This window comes from Protomyctophum parallelum (genome assembly GCF_964188405.1).
Source record: "Protomyctophum parallelum genome assembly, chromosome: 1".
NCBI lineage: Eukaryota > Metazoa > Chordata > Actinopteri > Myctophiformes > Myctophidae > Protomyctophum > Protomyctophum parallelum.
In genome coordinates, this window is record NC_139697.1 from 33,453,629 (window position 1) to 33,479,779 (window position 26,151).

Consider the following 26,151-nt stretch of genomic DNA (forward strand, 5'->3'; position numbering starts at 1 on the left):
ACTACAACATGATGTAGCGATATCATCCGCTCCAGACTGGTTCACACAGGAATTTTGTAACACAGACCAGGCTTTCCTCCGAGGTGGAAAGCCTGGTGACGCGAGGTTACCAAAAAAACAGATACAATTCATGGCCAAACCATATTGCTCATTTTATATTCAAAATATTCTATTCATTCATGAGTTGTTATCCTGACTGAAAGAACATGAACATAAACCCAGCATTGAGTTTGATCAGCATTCCACAATATATACTGTAAGGGCAGCCGTGGGCTCATTATAGCTCATTATCTCCAGCCACACTCACCAGACTTGGATGAGAACAGAGGAGCCGACAAAGCCTGTACCGCGAATAGGTGGGAGAGGTGGAAGTCAAACAATACAGGGATGAGAGCAGGCGAGTTCAAGCAGAGGGGAGAGCTGCTATTCACTTCGCTTCACTTTTCAGAGGGATTATATAGGCGGCAGAGCAGAATGAAGTGCTGCTATCGTGACGCCAGTCTCTCCACCAAGGATGACTAAACGTGTGCATTTTAAAAAGAGCAAGCCTATTTATTGAAATTGGTGGATAAATGGTAAATGGTGCATTTATATAGCGCCTTTATCCAAGGCGCTTTACATAGATTGTGCATTACATTCACCCAATCACACACACATTCATACACCGATTGCGGCAGAAGCCATGCAAGTTACCAACCAGCACATCGGGAGCAATTTGGGGTTCAGTGTCTTGCCCAAGGACACTTCGACATGTAGACAGGAGGAGCCGGGATTCGAACCGCCGACCCATGGATCATTGGACGACCTGCTCTACCTCTTGAGCCACAGTCGTGGATACATTAATGTGTTTATTAAGAACTTGCGTGCGTGCGTGCGTGCGTGTGCTAACCACTGGTTCTTGACTTTGAGCAGTGATTCTAACACTCCCATCGACATCCACTCCAACTGGCACATGGAACATGTCGGCACAGTATAGGGGTCTTCTCCCCTCCTGCGTGTGCGGGGTCAGTGCAGTCTGGCGCCTCGCCAGCGTCATGTGACAGTGGTGACAGGTAATTACGGAGACACACTGATTTCCCCTGGCGGTCAACTGGCTCAATAGCCGTCACACATTCTCCGTGGAACGAAAGTCAATCACAACACTGGTGAACAATCAGCATTATTCACTTAACTGACGATGTGCGTGCGTGGCTGCGCTGCGTGCGTGAGTGAGTGCATGTGTGTGCCCTTGAGAGTGTGACGCATCAGAGAAAGAGAGACAGACAGACACTGTCACAGAGAGAGAGAGAGAGAGAGACAGGGAGACAGAGAGAATAAGCAGGGGAGAGAAATACAGCTCAATACCTCCCAGTTCCCAATTACAGTCATTAAGGGCTATAACCCAGCCAATGCCCATCTCGGAAGCCAGCTCACAACTCAATAGCCCAAGCACTTTCTGGTCTCTGTTCTGTGATGAGTCTGAAGCATGCACACAACCCAATGCTAGAATAGTAACTGTTACCAGACCATTTTGTCACACACACAACCCAATGCTAGAATAGTAACTGTTACCAGACCATTTTGTCACACACACAACCCAATGCTAGAATAGTAACTGTTACCAGACCATTTTGTCACACACACAACCCAATACTAGAATAGCAACTGTTACCAGACCATTTTCCAAAAGTAATTCCCACAACAGCAAATATTCAGCATCCCTTGCCAAATTATCTTCCCAATTATCCAGCAACACATGTAAGCGTTTTTTTTTCTCTCACACTTCCACAAGGAGCCGGAAGAACGCTATAGCCAGAAAGAAAGTCGAGACATCCAAAATTGACCCCCAGGTAAGTTAACAAGATTCAATGGTCTCTTTCCATCACATAACGCAGTCTGATGTGGTGTCTGCATTTTCTCTAGTCACATAACGCAGTCTATGCTATACGTAGGTGTCAATGTGAGCGTGTATCAGCTATTTCTGGCATGTGGCACAATGAAGCATGAAGGCCCTGAAGACACTGAGAGTGTCATTGACACAAGCATTGTGCTGTGAAAGACGTGTCAACAGGTTTCGAAGCATCCACTTCATGCCTCCTCCAGTGTGTCAGTCTGTGCCTTAAATCAGGCTCGAAGGCCTCCCGAGTCACTCAATGTTGCTCCACCGAACCAGCAATCCCCACATTCCACCCTGTCTCTCAAACCCGCTGACGGACTCTTGTCAGGTAATTAGGCTAATTAGCTGCTCCTCGTCCTTCCTTCCCCTCCCTTGCCTCATCTTTCCTCTTGCATGGGTTTGAAGAGTGCCATCATTAATATCATCCCTCTACGGGTCATAAAGCATTCACTGTTTCCATCAGAAGGAATGTGATAAAGGTCCCTCATCTGCCTGGGAAAAGAGCGGGCACTAAGCTAGCCGGAGCTGATGGCTTTACATCAAACATTCACACATTTTAATAGAAAAAGGCTTCATGTGCACATTGCTAATTCGACTCCACGATAAGAATGGTGCAGTATGCCCAACATTTGAATACACACGTTCTTGTGTTATTGTGTTCAGAGGCATTTTGTTCAGCAGTATATAGGCAAGATTTTGCCTCTGATATAGTGTTAAAAGTGAAACTTGCTATCACCATGCAACGTTTAATTTCCGCAAGGATTTGAATTGAGTGCGAGTCAAACAGTCACAAATCTCTGAGGCAGCTTATGAGGCTTATTGTGGAATTGCTTTCAGCTTTCAAGCACATAATATAATTGAATCACCTCCATACTGTATGTATGACATTAAGAAAAAAAGGATTATCGATGTGGTAAACGGAAACTCACTACATGGCTCAAACAAAATGCATTAAAATGTGCTGGAGCGGCCTTACCTTCATAGGCAGCTTGGAATCCCTGTCCACTGACAGCGTAGTCGGAGAGCAGCCACAGCGTGAGCCTGGCTCCTGTACTCACAATGGGCGACGGCAGCTGGAACCCCGTTAACCTGAGAACAGATGAACACAACAGTCCGTTAAACAGTCAGTGACAAAGGCAATACAATCAACTGCACAGTCGCTTGCAAGGTTACTCATGGAACCCTATTCAGACATGCCAGATGTTACGCATTCCAGAAGAAAACATGTAAATAAAAAGGCTTTTATTGGGTATAGGCCCTAAAATTACGATGCCCTTGATCACATTGAACTTTGGGTACTTCTGATTCCGGTTTGTGGTTTCCTGCCTGATGACTACAAATCAGTGACTACAACATAACTACAACAACTACAATCCACTCCCGACCGGATCATAAACCCGAAAAGGAATGCTTCCCAGGCTGGCCCTGAATAGTGGCTCAGATCGACAAAAACTACATCACCAGGTGTCAGTGGGAGAATTGTGACAGCAAAGAGGCATTTGAACCGGCATTATGTAGTCAAATCACGCCATCTGGGTTTCAGGTTAAACACATATGGAGCTGCACTCTAACGCCAGGGCTCCACTGGGCGCGTCTGCGTCGCGTCTCCGTCGGGAATGTGCCCTTTTAATCAATGGAGAGTGGCTCCACTGCCCGCGTTGCGTTGCGTTGTGCTGCGTTCGGTGACTCAAAAATTGCCCCGGTTCGTTTTTTGACGCACGCACCGCGTTGACAGCAGTCAGCAACATAAAAGAATGTTGCTGACGCGCAGTTTTCAAAGGCCCGCGGTGGAGCACCTCTAGCGTGACGTTGACGTTGTCATGACACGAGCAGGACGCGACGGAGACGCGATGCGCCCAGTGGAGCCCTGGCGTAACGTTCATGTCCTGCTACTCAGGTGCCCAAGTGGTGAAATTCTTCCCACTGAACAAGAGCACGGCTGCTTGCTCATGAGAGAAACAGTGTATCATTTTAACCTTGGCAGTACCAGTGTTGTTTTTGGCAGCACATTTCTATTTTAGTTTAGTCAGTCTTTGGAATAAAACTTAATTTAGTTAATAATTTTAGTCACCTGGAATGTTTCAGTGTCAGTCTAGTTTTAGTCGACTAAATATAAGATTTTAGTCGACTAAATCGACAGTTGATTTAGTCGACTAAAATGTATTTTGTTGGGCCTTGATGCAGCCGTAATGACTGATTTTACATTTGCTGAAAATAGCCGAGCTTGTAGATCAAAATAACATTTTATCCACACAAAAAAAAGATACACAGCAGTGGAGCGTCAACCCCTACAGTATATACTTTGTTGTACTGCACATACAAGCTACAAGCTCAAAACACGACACTTTGTGATGTGTTATTTGCCTATCTCCGCAGAATGTCCGCCTATTAAGATATGCCACTGTGTCCAGATGCCTATGGTTCAAGTGGTTTACCACTGTGGCACAGAAATGACAACTTTACATACCTTTACACACATTCAATCAGATCAGACTTTCAGATGGGTCAAATGTGTAGCATGTGTATGTATAGATTCTAATGCTGGACACGTTCACCCTGAGGCACATTCACTGTTCAGCTCCAGCTCATTTTTAGTACTATCAATTCCCAGACACTCTTCAAACTACTCCAACGCACGCACGCACGCACACACACACACACACTATCTCATTGTAACTCTATACAATCTATTACGCACCCCTGACTTCATTTTTTTTATCTGAGAGAGGTCTGGGTAATTCACTTAATCTTTTACCGCCAAGTTGGAGGCGGAGTGGAATCGCCAAACAGTGTCGGAAAGAAGAGATTAACTGGACGAGGACTTTAATATATGCGGGATTTCACTCCTCTCCGCTCAGGTTGTCACAGTGGGATATCAGCTAAATGATGGGACACATGTTCATGCAAATAGCCCCTTCACTGACCGCAAATTGAGTTGGACTGCAGCCATCTTGTTTGAAAGCGGCGCATAGGGAGGGTGGTGGTGAGTGTTCGCTCGTGCATTGCATGTGGGTGTGGGGGTGGGCATGGTGAGGGGAGAGGTGGGAGAGTTGAGGGTGGCATGTGTGTGTCTTTGTGTCTGTCTCTCTCTCTTTCTTTCTCTCCGTACTCAAATAAAATAAAAATAAATTGTAAATACTGTTGCTGAAGAAACAGCGTGGGCTCAAGTAGATCTCTTGACCACTCTTGACCAACACGGCGTCACAGACCCCCCTCCCTCTGTCTTTCTATTGGTTGACGCACATGACATCACAGCCCAGAGGGCAAACATGCATACATTATTACACACAACAACAGAGGATAGAGGACTCGATGCCACTGGAGCCGCTGTGATGATCGATACAGCGAGACATGGAGAGATACTAGGAGATATGGAGAGATAAGGTGAGCCACGGAGAGATGCAGAGATACAGAGCGATGCAGTAACATCAGGTGAGACACAGTGAAAACATGGCGGGACACGATGAGATGCAGAGCTGTGACAATATAGGAGGAGAGCAGGCGGCGTGGGTTTAAAGTGAGAAGACTGCAGCCTGTGGGGATTACCTGCATGCTATCGGGGGAAAAGATATGATTGGGGAGATAAGAAAGACTGAGCATGGAGAAGAAGGGCTGTCTCCAGTGTACAGTGTGCTAATGAGAAACGGGAAGAGATGGGCGAGAAGAGAAAATGGCCATGCTGATGGGAAATGCTTGGTATGGCACTAGTCTACGCCGCTCTGAGTAATAAGGGACTAAGTGTGTGTGTGTGTGTGTGTGTGTGTGTGTGTGTGTGTGTGTGTGTGTGTGTGTGTGTGTGTGTGTGTGTGTGTGTCTGAGCCTGAGAGAGAGAGAGAGAGAGAGAGAGAGAGAGAGAGAGAGAGAGAGAGAGAGAGAGAGAGAGAGTAGAGCAGAGGTCTATTAGGAGGGCTTTCCATCTGACTGACCTCAGCATCATCTCAATGAAGAACCTCTGCTTCCAATTATCCTACTGCTACACTCATGGGGAAGATGGAGGGAGGGAGGGGAGAGAGAGAGAGAGAGAGAGAGAGAGAGAGAGAGACACACAGACGGGAGAGTGGATGAGCTAGTAATGAGGAGATGGCAGCGTTAAGAAGCAGGTATAGGCAGAGCACAGAATGAAAAGTGTGACGTGAGAGGTGAGAGAGAGAGAGAGAGGCGCACTGGAAAGGGAAAATCCACCATTGAGCCCCAGTGACAGTGGGTCAGAAGGGAATTGTTCTTGGTTAGGATCCATACAGAATCAACGGTATAGGCACGCACGCACGCACGCACACTGTATAAACAAGCCGGTTATCAGAAGCAGACAGATTAAAATGAACAGCAGACAACTGTGTGATTTGCATGAACTCATTTAACTGTGTGTGTGTGTGTGTGTGTGTGTGTGTGTGTGTGTGTGTGTGTGTGTGTGTGTGTGTGTGTGTGTGTGTGTGTGTGTGTGTGTGTGTGTGTGTGTGTGTGTGTGTGTGTGTGTGTGTGTGCGCGTGCAAGCGTATGGTTGTGAGTTTGTGATGTTCATCCAAATATGCATATTTATAGATGTAAACAGAGATTAAACCAGGCCACTCATCCCTTAATCATATCCACCCAGTATAGGGCCACACGCATGCGTGTGTGTGTGTGTGTGTGTGTGTGTGTGTGTGTGTGTGTGTGTGTGTGTGTGTGTGAGAGAGTGAGTGAGTGCATGTGTGCGTGTGTCCGTTGGGTGCTGATGCAGCTTTTTTTCCTCCCAGAGGGGGAGAGAAAGGGGCGAAAAAAGAAGATGTTGCAGCAAGATTTTGATGGGTGAGTGGAGGAGAGGCATTAGCCAGTAAATGATGGGTGGTGAAAGAAGCAGCGAGAGAGAGAGGTAGGGTTGGACTGGATATCTTAGTAGAGTGATTCTCAACCTTTTTAATTTGAATGACCTCCAGTCTGATTAGCATTAGGCACAGATTCCCATTTGATACGATTAAAGTTTGCGTCTCTGGGACCCCAAAATACTCTATGAGTTATTAACTCAGAGAGTGTAAAAACAGAGAGTGCAAAAATGGACTCATAAATGTCCATTTGGTTGTAGTTAAGGGTCAATTTGGTTCCTTAACAATAAAACATTCAGCTGGGGACCCTCCTGGAACCCCTCACAGACCCCTGGGGATCCCCGGACCACATATTGAGAACCAGTTTCTATAAGGATATGAAACATACGGACGCTTGGTCAAGACCCCGTCCCCTTCACATAAAATTTTAACGCACTGGGTACCCCTTTAGTGTAAAAATCTACAGTACAATACTACTATAAAAAAAAGACTACTGAAATATACATGACTGCCGATGGAAGGCAGAAAACATAACATAGTAAATACAATAGAAAAGTAAAAGAGAAACATTTGAGAAGGCAGGTGTGCATGCTATCGGAAGCAGACGTCTGCCCCATGAGGCATGGCCGAATGCGGGGTCAGCCGAACGAGTGTCTAGATACACAATAGATCCATATTATATACTGTATACGGTATATTATAAAAACAGAGATACAAAACAGAAAATAACAACACAGAGATAGCCTGAGTAGTACCAGACTGAGTGATTTCACTCAATTATAAAACGTATAAACATTGCCTCCAGTGTTTCCAGAAGCCTGAGGAATACCTTGCATCACTCTGTGCGATCTCTGTTAAGGCCACAATAATGAACACATTAGTTGACTCCATCAGTCTACATACACATCTAAATAGTGTAAAACGACACTGCGAAAGACCCGGCCGTAACTTGCTCCTCCAAGGGAGCTAGATCTCTGCGTGGCTTGTGGCTTGCCCGGTCTACTGAGTTGGAGATCGGGGTTCGACTCCAGCTCAGTGTGCTAAACGTTACAATACATAACATTCCTCAATATAAAGGCCAATCCGCAACCAGCGACATGACCGGAATCGGACATAAATAAAGCTTGTTTTGATTTGAATCTGGAATTAGAATCCGAGATAAAAGGGTGTTAAGATTAAGATTTTGGTCAACGAGGGGGAACCTTTTTACTGATGGACCAACCACTTCCGGTTTATCTCCCAGATACGGAGACGCTGATAGACATTAGTATAGCGTCTCAAACTGCTTGTAGAACGGCTATTTTCACTAGTTTGTGTACCGGGCAAATGTCCAATTTATTTTGGGTCTTGAGCTAAAAAGTTTGGAAACCACTGCCCAAGAAGCAGGATGTAATCCAGAGTTAGTCTTTACACATACAAGTAGAGATGCCCCGATACTGTATCGGTAACGGAAAAGTATCGGTATCGGCCCTTATTTGTCATATCGGTATTGGCGAATATGCCAGTCTAACCACAGGGGTTAGGGGACACAGGGGTAAGGGGTTGACACTATGGCAAGTAAAAAGTTGGGGCATGTGGAGTTTGCATTGGAGTAGCCCAAACTGCAAGTGTACGTCTGAGTGAGAAGTCTGCTCATCAATCAATCTCATTTTTCTGAAGTTTTGCATGGCATCCGTTTAAAGGTGAAACAGAGACCATACCTCAACAATTTCAACACAGTTCTCATTTCCACAATATTCCATCATCATGTTCTGGGAAAATCTTTTTTGCTTTTTTTTTTTCCTGTAAAACACATCAATTAGTCATTCAAGTGCATTCTGTGTTTACGTTTTCTGTTTGAAAGTCAGATATGAACTTTAAAAGGCTGTCCTGCGGGGGCAGGGATCCAAAATGCTGAGCGTTGTGCATCTGTGTGTTCATGCATACGTGTGTGTGTGTGTGTGTGTGTGTGTGTGTGTGTGTGTGTGTGTGCATTCCCCTGCATATGTGCTGCTCTTCCCCAGACCTCCCCACAGTGCAGAGGTGAAAGCCGGCCCTCCAGCAGAGGTTAAAACGACCCTGTGTTCCCACTTCCCACACACACCATTTGATTCCTGCGCTAAAAGGAAAGATTCTCACAGGCAATTAGACATCGAATCTACCAGCCTCCTCTCTAAGCTGTAAAGCACTGCGTCCCTCGGCCCCAAGGGCATAATCCCATCCAGATATATCTTCATGGTTACAGCTCTCAGTGCTTTGCTTTTGCAGGGAGTAAAAATCATTCCATTAACCTTAACATATAAAGGAGGACACTATATTGCCGCTGTGCAACTAGCAATACTAGTGTTTTATGCTGTACCTTTGGCACAGAAAAGAGTAAAACTCATGCCATTAACATTGATGGCTTGACATACTCCGTTGCATGTTGGTGTCTCATACCGGAAATTAGCAGATATGTAAACTCAAAGATCGTCGCATTGCAGCGTGTTGTGAGCTTGTACATCGGCTATTTTCGGTACGTGACTCCGGCATGCAACTATTTAGAACAAATCAGGCTTTAAAATGTACAGTAGGAAGACGCTGTAACATCGCTGTGAAAATAGCACTGGTGTGTGTTGTTTGTTTGTTGTTTGTAGAGAAAAGAGGAGTAACAAGGTATAAAGAATGTCTGACACCAAAAGAAAGGAAAAATCACTTGAATAGGAAAACTGTGCTGCATGCTGTTTGCTCCCGTGTTTATTTAAAAGGGAACATGAGCACACTGGCAGTTCAGACAACAGGATACGAGGCTTGCAGAATGGGGAGCATTGTGCTTTTAGCAGAAGTGGAATGCTGTTTTACACCATGCAGAAACAGGCCAAGCGGATTGAATCAGAGTATACCTGTTCATAAAATATAGTGCAAGAGTTTGATCACATATGTGGCTTGTCTCATACCTACCAAAATATATTTCACACTATTTAAAAGTGCTTGTGTGTGTGTGTGTGTGTGTGTGTGTGTGTGTGTGTGTGTGTGTGTGTGTGTGTGTGTGTGTGTGTGTGTGTGTGTGTGTTAAAACACCTCTAGAACAAAAAACTAAAACAGAAATTGGAACCATGGCAGGAAAGAAAGTAATAATGGGATCATGAACTCCGGGTGAACGAGGGAAATGCAGGGAGACGAGGAAGACGGAGATGAAGAACACAAGTGAATAATTTACTTGTGGGAGCGGTGATAAAATGTCTTACTCATCAGCACTGCTCCTTTTGAGCCATAAAAAGGCACAGCTTGCACAGACCCTTATGGGACCATTTCTACACTCACAATAAAACTTGCACTGAGGATTTTTGTGTGTGGCAACACAGAACTGATTAGCTGTCATATTCAGCTAAACTCATCACTTGCCAGATTAATGAGTGTGTGTGTGTGTGTGTGTGTGTGTGTGTGTGTGTGTGTGTGTGTGTGTGTGTGTGTGTGTGTGTGTGTGTGTGTGTGTGTGTGTGTGTGTGTCTATATGCTGTCTGTGTGTGTGTGTGTGTGTGTGTGTGTGTGTGTGTGTGTGTGTGTGTGTGTGTGTGTGTGTGTGTGTGTGTGTTTACATGATTGAAAATGCTTTGTAAGTTTTGTCTATGTTCACATATGCATGCATGCGTGCGTGCATGCACACACACATACCGTATGTGGCCATGAGTGCAAATGTACAATATATTAAATGTGTGGATTTATGAGGAAATAGCACTAGTGGCACACAGTCAAATCTTGAGTGTTATTCAACACTAGAATATACCAACATTAGAACATAAGCACACATTAAGTTCTCAATTTCGAAAACATGCATAAGATCTGGTCATCCCAGCTTAGTAAGAATATTTAGGACGACCGTTGAGCCGATTCTACTCTATGGCTCGGAGACATGGACACTTTCAAAGAAACAAGAGAATCGGTTGGATGGCACTTACACCCGCCTTCTAATGAGAGCGCAAAATCTGTCATGGAAGAGCCACCCATCGACTAATCTAATATACGGCAACGTTCCCCGTGTTTCTTCGCTGGTCCGATCCAGAAGAGCGCAGTTTGCCGGCCGGCGGCCACTGCTACAGAGCTGACAATGATCTTCCCTTCTTCTCTGGAGTCCTGCCTCAGGGCGGACCAGAGGTAGAAAGCCGTCGTTCCCTGATGTCATCACTAGGGACACATGCTTCAGTAGGCAGGAACTGGGCGTGGCAATGAAGGACCGGGAAGTCTGGCGTAGCATTGTGGAATCCATGATCTCGACTGCGGTCGAAAGTTCTCAAGAGTCTTACCAGTGTTGAGTGCTCTGTGGTTATGCATTATACGTGAGTTTACATCCTTACCAAATGAAAGTAATACCAGCACTCACGGAGTCCTTTTAGGCACTTTATTGTTTCATCTTTACATGGGCACGGTAAGCTGCAAGCAGCGTTGAAAATGTTGTTGTAAACAAGGCAAAGTGTCACATTTATACTGTCCGACAGTGCGACATCCTCCCCTGTCCGGGTTGATACAAACAACAAACAACCAGCTAAACCCATTAAATAGAATAAGTATGCTGCAAGCAGCACCACAACAAAAGTGCAAACATAATAAAGTTACATATTTTAACAACACATGTTTAACGAAAATGTCACAATGTTTGCCCATAAGACTTCAGGAATTAATAAGGCACCATGCTGGTATCAGTCTTTAAGTCCATGTTACAACATTATTAAATAGGTTCACAGGGCATCACTGGCTGAGTCCTTAAAGAGGAGGGGGAGTTAAGTTAACACATTGATTGCTAACGCTTGAAATTCTACTCAGGATTGCTTGTGCTACACGATTAACATTGGACTTTTTAACTTTTTAGGGGCCCACAGCGAGGGGCCTCTTATAGCACATCGCACATCGCATAAATCAAAAGAACGCCAAACTAGTCCACTTCAATTTAAAAAAAAAAATATGATTCTACCATCTTCCATTCTGGAGATATTGACCTTTTTCTAAAACCTGCTTTTCGCTGCACGCTGCTCTTTTGAAAAAACAGCAGAGATATGGAAGGTTGAAGTTGACAGACATTGACAGACAGATATAAAAATGAACACAAATAATATCATATACATACTACACACTGAATGAAAGCCCTGAATGTCTACTTTTAGGAGGAAAACAAATACACATGGTCCCATGTATAGTTTGTCAGTAATTGGCTGTTGAATGCAGCTTGCGCCCACCAGAGAGGATTTCAGAAAATGCATGGACCTGAAGAACCATTATTCACAAAATAAGGCCTATAGCGACATGTACATATGATATACCGTATGAAACAGAAGACTCTCTGCTTTCATAAGAAAAATACTTCTACTGTAATAATAATAAAAATCACACCCCTGTGAAGTGAGCAGTGCAATGTTGCACAACATTGCACTGCTCACTTCACATGGGTGTGATTTGTATTATTATTACAGTAGAAGTATTTTTCTTATGAAAGCAGAGAGTCTTCTGTTTCATACGGTATATCATATGTACATGTCGCTATAGGCCTTATTTTGTGAATAATGGTTCTTCAGGTCCATGCATTTTCTGAAATCCTCAGAGTATTTTAGACAAGACAAGGAACTGATAACTAAATATTCACAAAATAAGGCATATAGCGACATGTACATACTATATACCGTATGAAACAGAAGACTCTCTGCTTTCATAAGAAAAATACTTCTACTGTAATAATAATGAAAATCACACCCCTGTGAAGTGAGCAGTGCAATGTTGTGCAACATTGCACTGCTCACTTCACAGGGGTGTGATTTTTATTATTATTACAGTAGAAGTATTTTTCTTATGAAAGCAGAGAGTCTTCTGTTTCATACGGTATATCATATGTACATGTCGCTATAGGCCTTATTTTGTGAATAATGGTTCTTCAGGTCCATGCATTTTCTGAAATCCTCAGAGTATTTTAGACAAGACAAGGAACTGACAACTAAATATTCACAAAATAAGGCATATAGCGACATGTACATACTATATACCGTATGAAACAGAAGACTCTCTGCTTTCATAAGAAAAATACTTCTACTGTAATAATAATGAAAATCACACCCCTGTGAAGTGAGCAGTGCAATGTTGTGCAACATATCACTGCTCACTTCACAGGGGTGTGATTTTTATTATTATTACAGTATTAGTTTTTTTCTTATGAAAGCAGAGAGTCTTCTGTTTCATACGGTATATATTATGTACATGTCGCTATAGGCCTTATTTTGTGAATAATAGTTCTTCAGGTCCTTCATTCTCTGAAATCCTCTCTGAAAAATAGTATTTTAGACAAGGCATATAGCGACATGTACATACTATAGACATATCTGAAATTGTCTCAGTAACAGGGGGGGCAACACATGTCTTGATCAGTGTACCAGGCAGTTTCAGAACGATAGTGTATTGTGTAACGGTGAGACACGTTAGTCGTTGTTGACAGACATGTCTGGACATGTTCTGGGGCAAAGAACCTCAGGAGAGATAAGCGGTGGAAAGGAGGAGAGAGAGAGACTCTAATCAATGTGTATTCGTTATACTGTACATTACAAACGGGTCGATTACGTCGCAGACGCCTTCATTGCGGTCTTATCACTGCAATTATAATGAATAAAAAGTCGGTTACAACCACACTACGGAGTACGGATAGTGTTGCCTGGCGAAGGCTCTATGGCTAATGGTGATCCACGGTGTCGAGTCGAGAATCGCTATACGGGCTTATTTGCCCAAACATGGGTGGTCAAGACATATAAAGCGGCCAGTTGATCATCTCTCTCATAATACGTCATTCGTTTCGCGTATCATTATGACATGGCGACCGTTGCAGATTATTCTTATATACGGGCAGAGGGCTCTCTTTTTTCGAGAATGAGAGGACGAGGTGGAAAGCGATCGCAACGCGGGCCTGGGGGGGGTTCCACGGCGGTGATCTCTCCTAGTAACGTCGGGCAGAGGGCTATTTTTCCGAGTGAATGAGAGGACGAAGCGGCGGTTGCAGTTGGAGGCGTTATGTCCTTTTTCCGAGAATGAGAGAGATGCAAAGCGATCACAACGCGGGCCTGGGGGGGGGTTCCACGGCGGTGATCTCTCCTAGTAACGTCGGGCAGAGGGCTATTTCTTTCCGAGAATGAGAGGACGAAGCAGCGGTGAAAGGCAGTTCGAGGCACAGCCACAGTGGGTAAGTGAGTGGGGGGGGGACTGAAACTGAAATGCGACGATCCGAAACGAAGAGGGGGGGGCCTACATTGCTGCCTCGGGAAAAACCATGTAGAAACAGGAGGGGAGGGGAATCAAGTGTATTCACACACACACTAGCATGGGTACCTCCATTTTAGATCCCCTTGACATCTGCGTTGGTCTATGCCGTGCATGCCGGCGAGGCCGCCTCCAGTACGTCGTAATGGATACGGCATGCCGCATAGACCAGACCTCTTTTCAGGAGGGGGGGGGCTTTTAACTCCCGGATCACATAACGGACCTTCCTAGAGACATCGGTGTTACTTTCTATGTTGTCCGGGCGCGTATAAATATGAAGCACATTAATCATAAAAAAAACCAATAAAACGCTTTAGAGCGTTATGCGCAGACGGCGTTCGATATTAATAAAACGCTTTAGAGCGTTTTGCGCAATCGATGTGTTAAGTACTCAGAAGAACTACACATAGCAAATAGTAAACACACATGGAATGCCAAAGAGGCTGCAAACAGGCTTATTCTTAGTTGAAAAGGAAGGTAGAGCAACAAAACCTGCTAGAATTTTTTTATTTAACATTTTTAAAAGAGGGCAACCTTAGGGCCTCTCGTCTCAACAAAACTCAATTAACATGAACTTAAAGACTGATACCAGCATGGTGCTGGTAAATAAAATGTATTATTATTATGTTTGCACTTTCGTTGTGGTGCTGCTTGCAGCATACTTATTCTATGTAATGGGTTTAGCTGGTTGTTGTTTGTATCAACCCGGACAGGGGAGGATGTCGCACTGTCGGACAGTATAAATGTGACACTTTGCCTTGTTTACAACATTTTCAACGCTGACGAAGGCCCTTGGCCGAAACGCGTTCGTTGTGTTTCTGCTTGCAGCTTACCTTGCCCGTGTAAAGATGAAACAATAAAGTGCCTTAAAGGACTCCGTGAGTGCCGGTATTCTCTTTCTTCTAAAGTGTTTCCTGACCGTGCACCCGCTAAAATGTTCCAAGAGATTGAGACAGTGGAGTTGTGCGTGCTTCCCTCTTTTCAAAATGATCCTTACCAAATGACCAGGAAATGTGCACGCTCACACACACATGCACGCACGCACACACCCGTGACCCTAGCATCCTGGAATGTGCGGTATAAGGGAGTGAGTGAGTGATGTGATTGGTTTATCTGCAGGCTATCTGCAGTCCATTAACAGTGCATTACATTGTGCTGATGTTATCTGCATTTTGCCCAACAGTGGACAGCTCTGAAACAACGCAGCTGGTCTAAGCTTTTCTTAATACAGCAGATATGGATGCAAAACTTCCAAAGTGATCAATGTTAAATTATTACTCCACAATGCTATGGTACTACAAACAATCACGCTTTCATGCTACTGTAATGTAAGCATCAACAAACAACACTTACGTGGGTGTGTTCATGTGCACACATAGTAGGCGTACACTCGTACAGGGTGTTACTAGGCATAGGCAGTACAGTACATGCATGAACTCAATCAACAGACTGTAAATTACATGGTCCCTTCAAGGTTCCCGGTTCCATCCTTGGCTCCTCCTGTACGGAATGTGTCGAAGTGCCCACAGCCCTATCTGCTACCAATGAACAAGTTCCCAATGCACATTATGAAGTGCTTTGGAGAAAGATGCTACCGTATAAATTCACCAATTACCATTATGCCCTTATTAAACTGTTTAATACCTGTAAGACGCCTGAGGGCGAGAAGCGACCTCGCCCAAAAAAGGGGGACAGCATGCAGACTGCTGGGCGAGCACTAGCGCTTTGGCATGGGGGGGTCAGATCAACATATGGAAAGAATTCTGTACTGGCCATACAGTATATGGAGCGTGTCTTGAGTGTACAGATTTTGATTAGGTCAGATCAACATATGGAATGTTAGAACAGGTAAGCTCCATATATGGAGATCTAAGTGTGGCAGCGGGGGCAGTGTTTTGAGTGTACAGGGTTTGATGAAGGCCAAGGTAGGGCGGGCCTGTTGAAAACTCTTCGCCGGCTGCCGGGCGCAGATGCACTAATAACTTTGAGACAGACCCATCTAGAGTTTCAATGGACAGGTATCAGTCAAAAGGGAGACATTGAAGAGGAAGGATGGATGGGGAAGGATGGGGATGGATCAGACCAAGGACCACATTGGAAATAAGTCTCACAACTTTGCTGTGTTTATATATCCTTATATAACATGCGTAATATCTAATAGAATCAAATCAAATCATTGGTGAAAAGGAATAAGAGAAAGCTTTCTTCATTCATTTGTTCCTGTCCTTTGTGTGGAGACTGCAGATAAGTCAATTACACTTACAGCAAACAAATCAAGGCTGACAAATGAAACAAGGTGACACTCAAATGCCGGCTGCTGTTTTTCACCATGCCGCACAAATTGGTTTACAATAATCCTCAGGCAGAGAAACAATTAGGGATAAAATAAAACAAATTCAATGTCGTGTCACTCTTGGCCACAGCAAAGTGGCTAAGCTAAGAGCTAGCCATGTGATAGGCGGTTGTGACAGTGTGCCTTTGTGCGTGCGTGCGTGCGTGCGTGCCTGCCTGCCTGCCTGCGTGCATGGGTGCGTGCGTGCGTGCGTGCGTGCGTGCGTGCGTGCGTGCGTGCGTTGAACGGATGTGCTTGAAATGTTGAGTGGCTAGGCCAATTATAACGCTTAAGAATGTAGTTATTCTGAGCGTGGCTAATATGAGGTTAAGATGGAGAGAGAGAGAGGCAGGGAGAGAGAGCATTGGAGAGGAGTAACTGATCCTATAATGAGAAAGTCAAGAGGATCCCTTAGACATTATACTATACACAGATAGATACAGTATATCCTATATATACAGACTAGTATATCGAGCGTCGCAGTCTTTCATGACGACGACAGGCCCAGGAAATAATTCCCCATGCATTTTTCCATAGACATTTCAAAAAGTATTTATTTAAAGATCTGTAAGCCTCGAACAAAGCCAACTCAGATCGTGACAAATCATGATAACAAATTGGCCGAACAAAATATTTGAAAGAAGAGGGCAGGGACTTTTTATGTTGTTTTTCTTCTTTGTAATTATTTGTTCGGCCTGACATATTGTGTTTGTTGTCATGATTTGTCACGATCCGAGTTGGCTTTGTCCGCAGCGTACTGTAAACGTCTTTAAAAAATACTTTTTGAAAAGTCTATAAGGAAAATGAATGGGGCCTGTTGTCATCATGAAAGGGGGCAGTTAGCTGCTTTACCATGAGACAGTTTGAGGGCCCAATGGAGTCCTTGACATGAAAATGTTTGAGAACGATTGACATAGAAACATAGGTTTTTTCAGAAAACTATCAGGATTTGTAGAAGTCGGGTCTAAATGGGTTAAACAGCACAGCCGCTATAATAATGGCGTCATAATAATGTTCACACAAAAATAATTGTGCGAGTTTGTAGATTCTGGTACATGACACCAGTGCACAACTATATGTTAGGCAGTTAATTTTTTTTAACCTATGGAAATACATTATATGAGGAGTGAAACTCTCATAAAGGAATACAAAAACACACAACAACTCCTGGATTATTTCTGTGCTTAACAAACAAGGTTAGCTTTAAGTGCAGGGGCGGAACGACTGGAGAGTGATGGAAACCGGGGAGGAGGGGAAAAAAACAAACAGATGAGGAGTGCCCAGAGCATTAGTCAGCTTAAAAGGATATGCTATTTATCCCAATCCAGCGCGCTCACTATTTATCATACCGGTATACTATGTGCGCACACACAGGTGTGCCAGAGAGCGCACGTGCACTCAATCACATGCACATTCCAATCCCTCTCTCACTAATTAAGCCATCGTTCTTTGAGTTCATTCACTCACTTCATATCTTTCTCTCTGGTCCACCCTCTCTCTTCTCTCTCTCTCCATCGCTATAGTCTCTCTCTCCATTGCTATCGTCTCCCCGTCCCTCTCCTCTCTCTTGTCCACTCACTCTTCTCTCAACCATCACACCCACTTCTCTCGTACACCCTCCCTCCCTCCCTCTAATCTATCCCTCCCTCCCTCCCTCCCCCTCTCTCCCTCCCTCCCTCCCTCCCTCCCTCCCTCTCCCCCTCTCTCCCTCTCTCCCTCTCTCTCTCGTACCCCTCCCACCATCAGCGATTTCTACTGTAAGGCCTCCAGAGCCTTATCGATGAATTATTCAAATGTCCACCGAGACTGTGTGTGTGTGTGTGTGTGTGCGTGCGTGTGCATATACTGTACGTTTGGGTTCCTTCAAAAGAAAACCAAGCCCGCGCCGGATGCTCTACACACCAGCTGGCTGAAATGTCAGCAGCCATATCGGTCTCATCTCTCTGTAGCCTATACGCCTCTCCTTCGCTTCGTATCTCCCTCTGTCTCTCGTCATTTCTGCTGGGCATACACTGGGAACACCGCTGCTCGGAGAGCGCATGTGATTAGCCAGCCCACTGGCAGGGACACAGCAGTGACCCATCTAAGCTCTTGACCTTGGCTATTTACCTTCCCACTGGGCTGGCCGTCTCGCTCTCCATGGCAGAGAAAATGAGTGAGTGAAGACAAGACCAAAGGATAAGGCATCAGAGGCGACAGGAAATGGATCTAGACTTCACATATGACGGTGTCACGTGCCGCAAAGAGCCAATAGCCTAAGCAAAAGCCGGAGTTTCATAACTGACACACACACACACCGCGTGCCTTGTCTTTTTTTCAACTCACATTCGCTGTCCTCTCTCGGTTCAAATTGAATTAAATCTTTCTTTATGTTCAACTGCGAGAGAACACATAATGACATAGGCGGAGCTTGAACTTGACGCGTGGGGGTGCGACTGCTTGGCCAACGACAACCTTTTTTTTTTTTTTTTTGCCCCCTCAAGCTCCGCCCATGCATAATGATGTTGCCAAAAGCAAGGTACACAGAAACACAATGAATCCAACATGTTAAATGTAATAGATTCTGTGATACAAACATATTGCTTTTACAGGCGGTCCAGAAACAGTTGGCTTTAAAGCCGACTAAAATATATCTTTCTTATATCAGTGACCTCTTTGTCCCTTTCTCTCTCTCACTGTATATGTAAGGCAATCTTCTGTCTATTCATTCTTGTGACTGTGCATTGCGTTAAGGTAAAGCCTTGTTTAAAATTCAGCATCACTGTGTAATACAAACTGACTTTCTGCGTGTGTGAAACATTGATCGCATGCAGGGCAGGCTACCAAACTGACTCGATAAGCAGGAGAGTGCACTGCAACAAGTCACCTGCAACAGGCGTCTAATGGCTTGGCAAGAACACCCATTTGACATGGGACAGCTAGCGTGTGTGGGACAGCTAGCGTGTGTGTGTGTGTGTGTGTGTGTGTGTGTGTGTGTGTGTGTGTGTGTGTGTGTGTGTGTGTGTGTGTGTGTGTGTGTGTGTGTGTGTGTGCCGTGCAAGCTCTTCATCCATTATCTCATTTCACAAGGTGTTTGCCTATTAAAGTAATTAGACCACCACCAACACTACTGAAAAACAGAACAACGACTCCATGGAAGACTACTGAAAAACAGAACAACTCCATGTCCCATTTCCTTGTCATAGCTATAAATAGCTATAAATACCATGTTTTACATCAAAATTATTTTATATTAGAAATTCTAATTATATGATCTAAATAGGCTATGAAGGTGAAAAACACAGAACAAAGAAACAGAAAACAGGTGATGTGACTGGCCGGAATCAGTGTAGACTATAGAGGGTCCTCATCTGGAGATGTTTGATGCCTCAGTCTCTTTGAAGAGATGGATGGATGGATGAGGGACAGAAAGTCTGGACACCACATACAAAGTAAAAAAGTTAATTTCGAGCCCAGGTACAGGGTTTGATGAGGGCCCAGGTAGGGCCGGGTGTTCATTTTCGGTCCTGTTGAGAACTCTAGTTTTCGCCGGCTGCCGGACATGGCTGCACTAATAACTTTGGGGCAGGCCCGCCATATGGGCCTACAATTAATTATATATATATATATATATATATATATATATATATATATATATGCAATTAATTGTAGGCCCACTTGCAGCAACATATCGACCCATACGTTGGGGATCAGACCGCATCGCCGGTGACCTTCGAGAGCCTCATTCCATTGTGGGAATTAGGACACCCATTACATCATGAACAAAGCACCACGGACACAGTGCATGGACGTGACTACCAATGGCAGTAAAAAACCCACACAGTGAGTAACACCCAGGATGTGGGGGGCATAAATTCACAGCCATCTAGTTGATTATTTCTCTAATCTGGGCCTAGTGAGCCCAATAATTCAGCCACACGTGTTGAGGGAAGAATATAAATCCCCTTTTTTACTTTGCCCCAGCAGGACTGGAGATGATGAAAGACAAACTGCAGTATCAGTCTTCCACTTACGAGCTCAGATGAACAGGAGCGATAAATATTAAGGTGTGCGAGTGTGGATGTGCGACGCACACCCACACTCGCACACCTTAATATTTATCGCTGTGCGTGTGCGTGTGTGTTTCAAATGACTAAAATGTAACTGAAACTAAATTACACTTTATTTAAAAAACTGTGACTAAAACTAAATCGCTGTAAAAAGCAACACTACACCACAGTGCTTCTCAACCTGTGGGCCGTGAGGATATTGCAAGTGGTCACCCAAATATTTGGCAAAACACAAAGATTGTATTGATGTCTGATAAAAACATAATATCTAAAATATATACCCGTATGTATTATGTAAAAAGTAAAAACAAATGACATGGTATTTCTTTCTTTAAAACCTTTTTTCATTGTGACACAGCTAAATAGGAACTTCAAGTACTATGACATTAATCAAAATGTCGGAACATACCGTTAATCGATTGATTGATCATTAGAATAAACATGTTGTGACCATCTGACCGCACACGCATACACACGCATGCACACACACCCTGTGACACCACCATTATCCTCAGAGAGTAGCGTGTGTATGTGGCGTTAACTCCACTCCTGACACCATGCTCCAGTAAGCCTTATTTAGGTCTTATCTGGGCCACGGGCAAAAAGTCTGTCCTATCAATCCAAAAATAGCAGATCTACAAGCTCATAGCGTGGCCAGGGGGGCAGTCAGACAGATATTTTGTGAAGCCACTTAGGAAATCGGGATTTCCTGAAAGTTCATATAATGGCCTGTTGTGGCGCTGTCATTGGGCTCAAAAAACCCCATAGCTCCATAGAGATCCATGTATTTGGGCCCAACTTCACCTAGACTGCATTACCTTAATAAACATGGTCATGAATACTTTCTGCTTCCAGTCACTAGTTTAAAGTCTCATTTCTAATGTCATAATATTCTTTTTGGAAAATGATGGTCCCATTTATTAAAAAAATGACCATAAAGTCGTGTATGTTCTGAGGGGCGTGGCCACCGTTACAGTCTATGAACGGGATCCCCCACCCACTCGACTCAAAATAAAAACCAACGAAGAAGAAGGGGGGGAAGTCCCGCCTCGTTGTCTGGGCCAGCCAATGGCTCAGCTGGGCCCAAATGGATCTAGAAAGACGGCGATTTACAATTCAAGGACTGAGGCTTCATTTTACGTCCATACCAGACCCGGAGAACGCTTTGTCCATATTTTTTTACAGTCTATGAGCGTGGCACTGGGTGCCGCACTATGAGCTTGTAGATCAACAGCTAAAGTTTAAAATAATGGTTAAAGTGGTTAAAAGCTAATACACAGACGCGTTCCAGGTCTTGGTGCGTTAAGTCTCTCTCCTCCTCCACTCCATCAGCGCCATCCTCTTCTCAGTGGAGGACCACAGAGAAGAGGACATGCAGAGACCAACGACACACATTACTTCACACACAATAGATTTATTTATTTTCTTTCTTTCTTTTTTTTACCACTGCTGAGATGTGCTTACAAAGAGCCTACAGGTAAAAAAAAAGGTGATGTGACAGTGCCACACTCATGGCTAATTCTGGATGGCAATAATAATGTTCCCGGTTGAAGGTGACGGGTAGTGGGTTGGGCGGTGGCGGGGGGGTGGGGGGGTGCTGGGAACAATTACGAGAGTGTTGCCGTAATCACTCCGGAATGACTTTGGCTAAAAGCCGGTGGGTGCATATACTGCACAGTGACGAGCCCATTTGGTTACATTGGAGCTAAATGAACACTTGGGATTTTACTGTGTTGAAGGTTGTCTGAACACATCGTGAAGTATAGCATAGTATAAATAGTATAGTATAGTCGTTGTGGTTCCCAAAGTTTTTCATGTCAAGGACCCCCAAATTGGCACATATTAGCCCGCAAACCCCCATGCATAAGAAAAGATTTTTATGACTCTAGTGATTCTCAAATATTTTAATTTCAAGGACCCCAGCTTGACATGCATTAGGCTACGCTACGGACCCCTATTTAATTTAAGTCACTGCTAATTTAACTCTGAGAGTGTACAAATGGAACCAAATGGACCCATTTGGTTCTCAGAGTTACAGACCCATAAGGGTCCATTTGTTTCCTAAATATCATTTAGCTGGGGACCCCCTGGAACTCCCTCAAGGACCCCTAGGAGTCCCTGGACCCCATTTTGAGAACCACTGGTATATTATACAGTATAATATATATTATGGCATCTAGAGGGTGAGCCGCCTATATTAGTTTTGTGTCTGTAGTGTACAACCAATGGGCTGACCAGTGCCAAATGTCTTGTGCACACTCACAATAGTATAAATATATTTTTTTCTTCTTTTTGTTTTTGTAAATTAACAATATCAGATCCACTGTCCGCACCAATTGCCAATTGGTCTAAAAAATGCAAAGCGCAAACAGAATAAATAAGTAATCTAGGGCCTTTCTATGTGGGGTTTGCATGTTCTCCCCATATCCAGTATCCACTAGGGTAGGTCCCGTCACAAAAAACATGCAGTAATCCTAGTCTATATACTGCCTCCCCCTGACCAGCCGGGACGCCTGATGTAGGGGAAAGGAACTGGTTGTAATAACGTGTTCCTTCTTCCACACGCTATGTCCAACCAGGGAAACTCCCAACTATCTGAAGGACTCCTCATGCATAGAAGGAAGCATGCCATTCCTGGAACAACATATTTTGAGATGGGGGTCCGCAGCGAAATACAGATAATTCTGGGGGTCCTTGACATGAAAAAGATTGAGCACAGCTGATATAAATACAGGTTTTTCAGAAAAATGACTTTTTTTTTCTTTTTTTCATCTGCCTCAGCTAAATGGGTTGTCAAAAGGGTTGAGAAGCTGCTTGGTGGTACAATATCTGGCATTGGATTAATAGCATCTACAATAGCACTACATTTGAAAGTTCTCAGCCCACACTGCCATAATAGCTGCATTCACTGCAATGGCACATACGTTCCAATTGCAACATTGAGCGCATTGAAGGACATTCATTCTTAAATGCACTTTCAGAAACAAACTCACACAGTAATAAAAGTAATCTGTAAAACAAGGCATAAAAATCTATGTTTGCCATATGTTTTAGTTAGTTTGAGTTGCATAGCGTCAATTCAAAAATAGGTTCTGTACTTAATAAATCAAGTTAGTATTTGTTTATTCTTGAGCTGATTGAGGGCTCCAAATTGATTCAAATATAGAAAGTGGCTAGAAGGCAGTCCCATGCGTCAATTGCATAATTAGCTGAGCGGCCGGAGTAAATCAGTCATTTATTCCATGCACCTTCCAGTGCAGATTGCACATATGGCACAGGGCAATTTGCAAATGTGTAAATCTGGCCCTCAGAGAGAAATTAGCAGGCACATATTTCTAAAGGAAAGGTACAGGAAAAAAAGAAAGTCTATAATAGTGAATTTATAATTGGACACCTTATTATGCATGTACTGTATATAAAATAATAAGTTCAAGTGTTTATCTGCGATGAAATGGAAGGCAACATTCTGACGCCGTTATGTCCTTAGAGCAGCAAACAGACAAAAAAAATGATCGGATTCGGCAAACACAGCGAACACACGGAGCACACAAAATGGAGAACAGGCAGGAACAGATAAAATATTAAAAAGTAGGCGAGGAGGAAATGAAGGGAACACAGAGAAATTGGAGAGAGCCGCGTGAGAGAGATGGAGAGAAAATTACTTTCGACATGAATGGGAGATGAGAGCAATGGAGGAAGGCTGGATTATCATTGTGTATCTGTGTGTGACTGTGTACGTGTGCGCATGCGTGCGTGCGTGCGTGCAATATATGGATGGAGATTCTTATATTCCAGCATGTCACTCATGGACAGACAATACATACATCAAAGATGTATGTATTGGCAGATGGCTCTAGAAGGAAGAACATTGCGCGCTCTCTCTCTCTCTCTCTCTCATAATAATGCCCACGCACATACACACAAACACAGGCTCATGCATTGCATGCACGCACGTCCAATACAACATATTGCAACATAGTGCACAAAGAAACGTGTTCACATGTACTGTATACTGGACCCTATATCTTTTACACTTTCCCTGCTGTGTTTTTAATGTCTATATTACTCACATCTGTTCTAGGTTTCTGACTTCTGAGCATCTTTTTTCCCCCACATTTCTCTTATTTCTATTCTCTTCATCTTTCGCTTGTCAAGCACTGAAGAAAGCCGAACGGTTTCTCTATATCCCAGAAGAGAGAGTCGATATGTACAACAGATGCCCAGAGGTCCAGGCATGGGAGAGGATGAGCAGAGTGGTACAACATGTCGATCCATAATGGATTTTCCTCTCTCTTTCAATGTCTTTTCTGTAGGAAAGACACGGCTCGGATGCCCACTGGCACAGCGTCAGAGGACGAGGAAGGGGAGACGAGGAGGAGGAGTGTGTGTGAGAGAGTGGTGTAAACTCAAGTACTGTACTTGAGTAAAATGTTGAGGTATTTGGATTTAGTTTTATAAGGGTGCTGATTTGCTTATATGCATATTAGACATACAATGTAGGCTAGACATAGGCTAGTCATACATGCTATAATGACTATCACCAAAAGCTCAGCCTTTGCGATTTTTTTTAACACAAATACCATTCTATATAACCACCATGTGCATTGGTGAAACATCAGTAATGTATGAAGGTATAAAATAATATACTGCGTAAGCCTTCACTTCCAAAAAAGCTACCAATCAATAAACTCTGAAATGTATCCTCACTGTGTCCATTATCTTAATATAGGCTAAAGTAAGTACAAAAATAAAGAAATCTCAGGTTAATGGAAGAGGAAAGCAGAAATGAACCGTTTAAGGAAGGCTTTTGTACACATTTGTACATGCACAGTTTTGCACACACTCACACACGCACGCACACACGCACGCACGCACAAATTAAAACTTGGGCATCACCTTGTGCGCAGGTTCCCAGGGCTGGGCGGACCGTCGTACACAGAGAGGAGGTCAAAGTCCTCCTCCAGGGCGAAACCTTGGAACACCAGCTGTATCCGGTTGTGTTCGGCCGCCACGATCACCCACGTGCAGTTGGCATAGTTGGGGTACCCATAGGGGTAGCCTGGGCTCTCTATCGTCCCATTGGGACTGTGTAGTGTGTAACTGCAGTTCTGAGCTGTATAGGACAGAGGAGAGGACAAATAGAAATTGGTTAGTGGACAATTACACAAGAAACACTCAAAAGCCATAATAACCTCTAAATTGAAGCAGAGTGCAGAAATGTAAATGACTTGCACATTTTACAAATGCAAATAAATAAATATACACAAACCAACTGAGCCACACACACACACACACACACACACACACAAAGCCTTTAAACCGGAAATTGAAGCAGAGTTCAGAAATGTAAATGTATGTACATTTTACAAATGCAAATAAATATGCAAACCAATTCTGAGCCACACAAACATAGTAAAACACAAACACACACACACTCACACAACACACACGCGCTTATGCAACACCAATTTGCACCTACAGTGTGATAAGTCATTAGGAAAAATTGTGCTAAATAGCTGGTAAGCCCAACATTCTCTCACCTCCTCCGTCACACACACATTCGCTTTCACCCTTTCACAGCGTCTGTGAGATGGCAGACACGTGCACGCACGCACGCCACCACCTTACACTTAACTTCATGCACTTCTCTTTTGCAGTATTTGCCATTCTCATAAAAGGACTTGCACGCACTGCTCTGAAAAGTACGGAAGAGCATCCCCAGTCTAAATGTCTGTGTCATCAGACTCTTAATCAGTGGACCACATTAAACCTTGATGTACAGTATGCACAATGCAACATGGTGGTGTGGGACTTCTAATCCTGAGTAGCACTCCAAAGTGTACTGTATGT

The 26,151-nt window shown here is 43.9% G+C and overlaps 1 protein-coding gene across 1 annotated transcript in view; it reads right to left on the minus strand.

The window, feature by feature from the left end:
• The window catches only part of csmd2 (CUB and Sushi multiple domains 2), a gene marked incomplete at both ends in the record, with an annotated part of 400,982 nt that overhangs the window by 347,252 nt on the left and 27,579 nt on the right, over window positions 1-26,151 (minus strand). Inside the window, 2 exons of the mRNA XM_083776184.1 lie at window positions 2,853-2,965; window positions 25,198-25,414. Coding sequence (XP_083632310.1) covers window positions 2,853-2,965; window positions 25,198-25,414 — 330 coding nt within the window. The remainder of the gene's footprint in view (window positions 1-2,852; window positions 2,966-25,197; window positions 25,415-26,151) is intronic.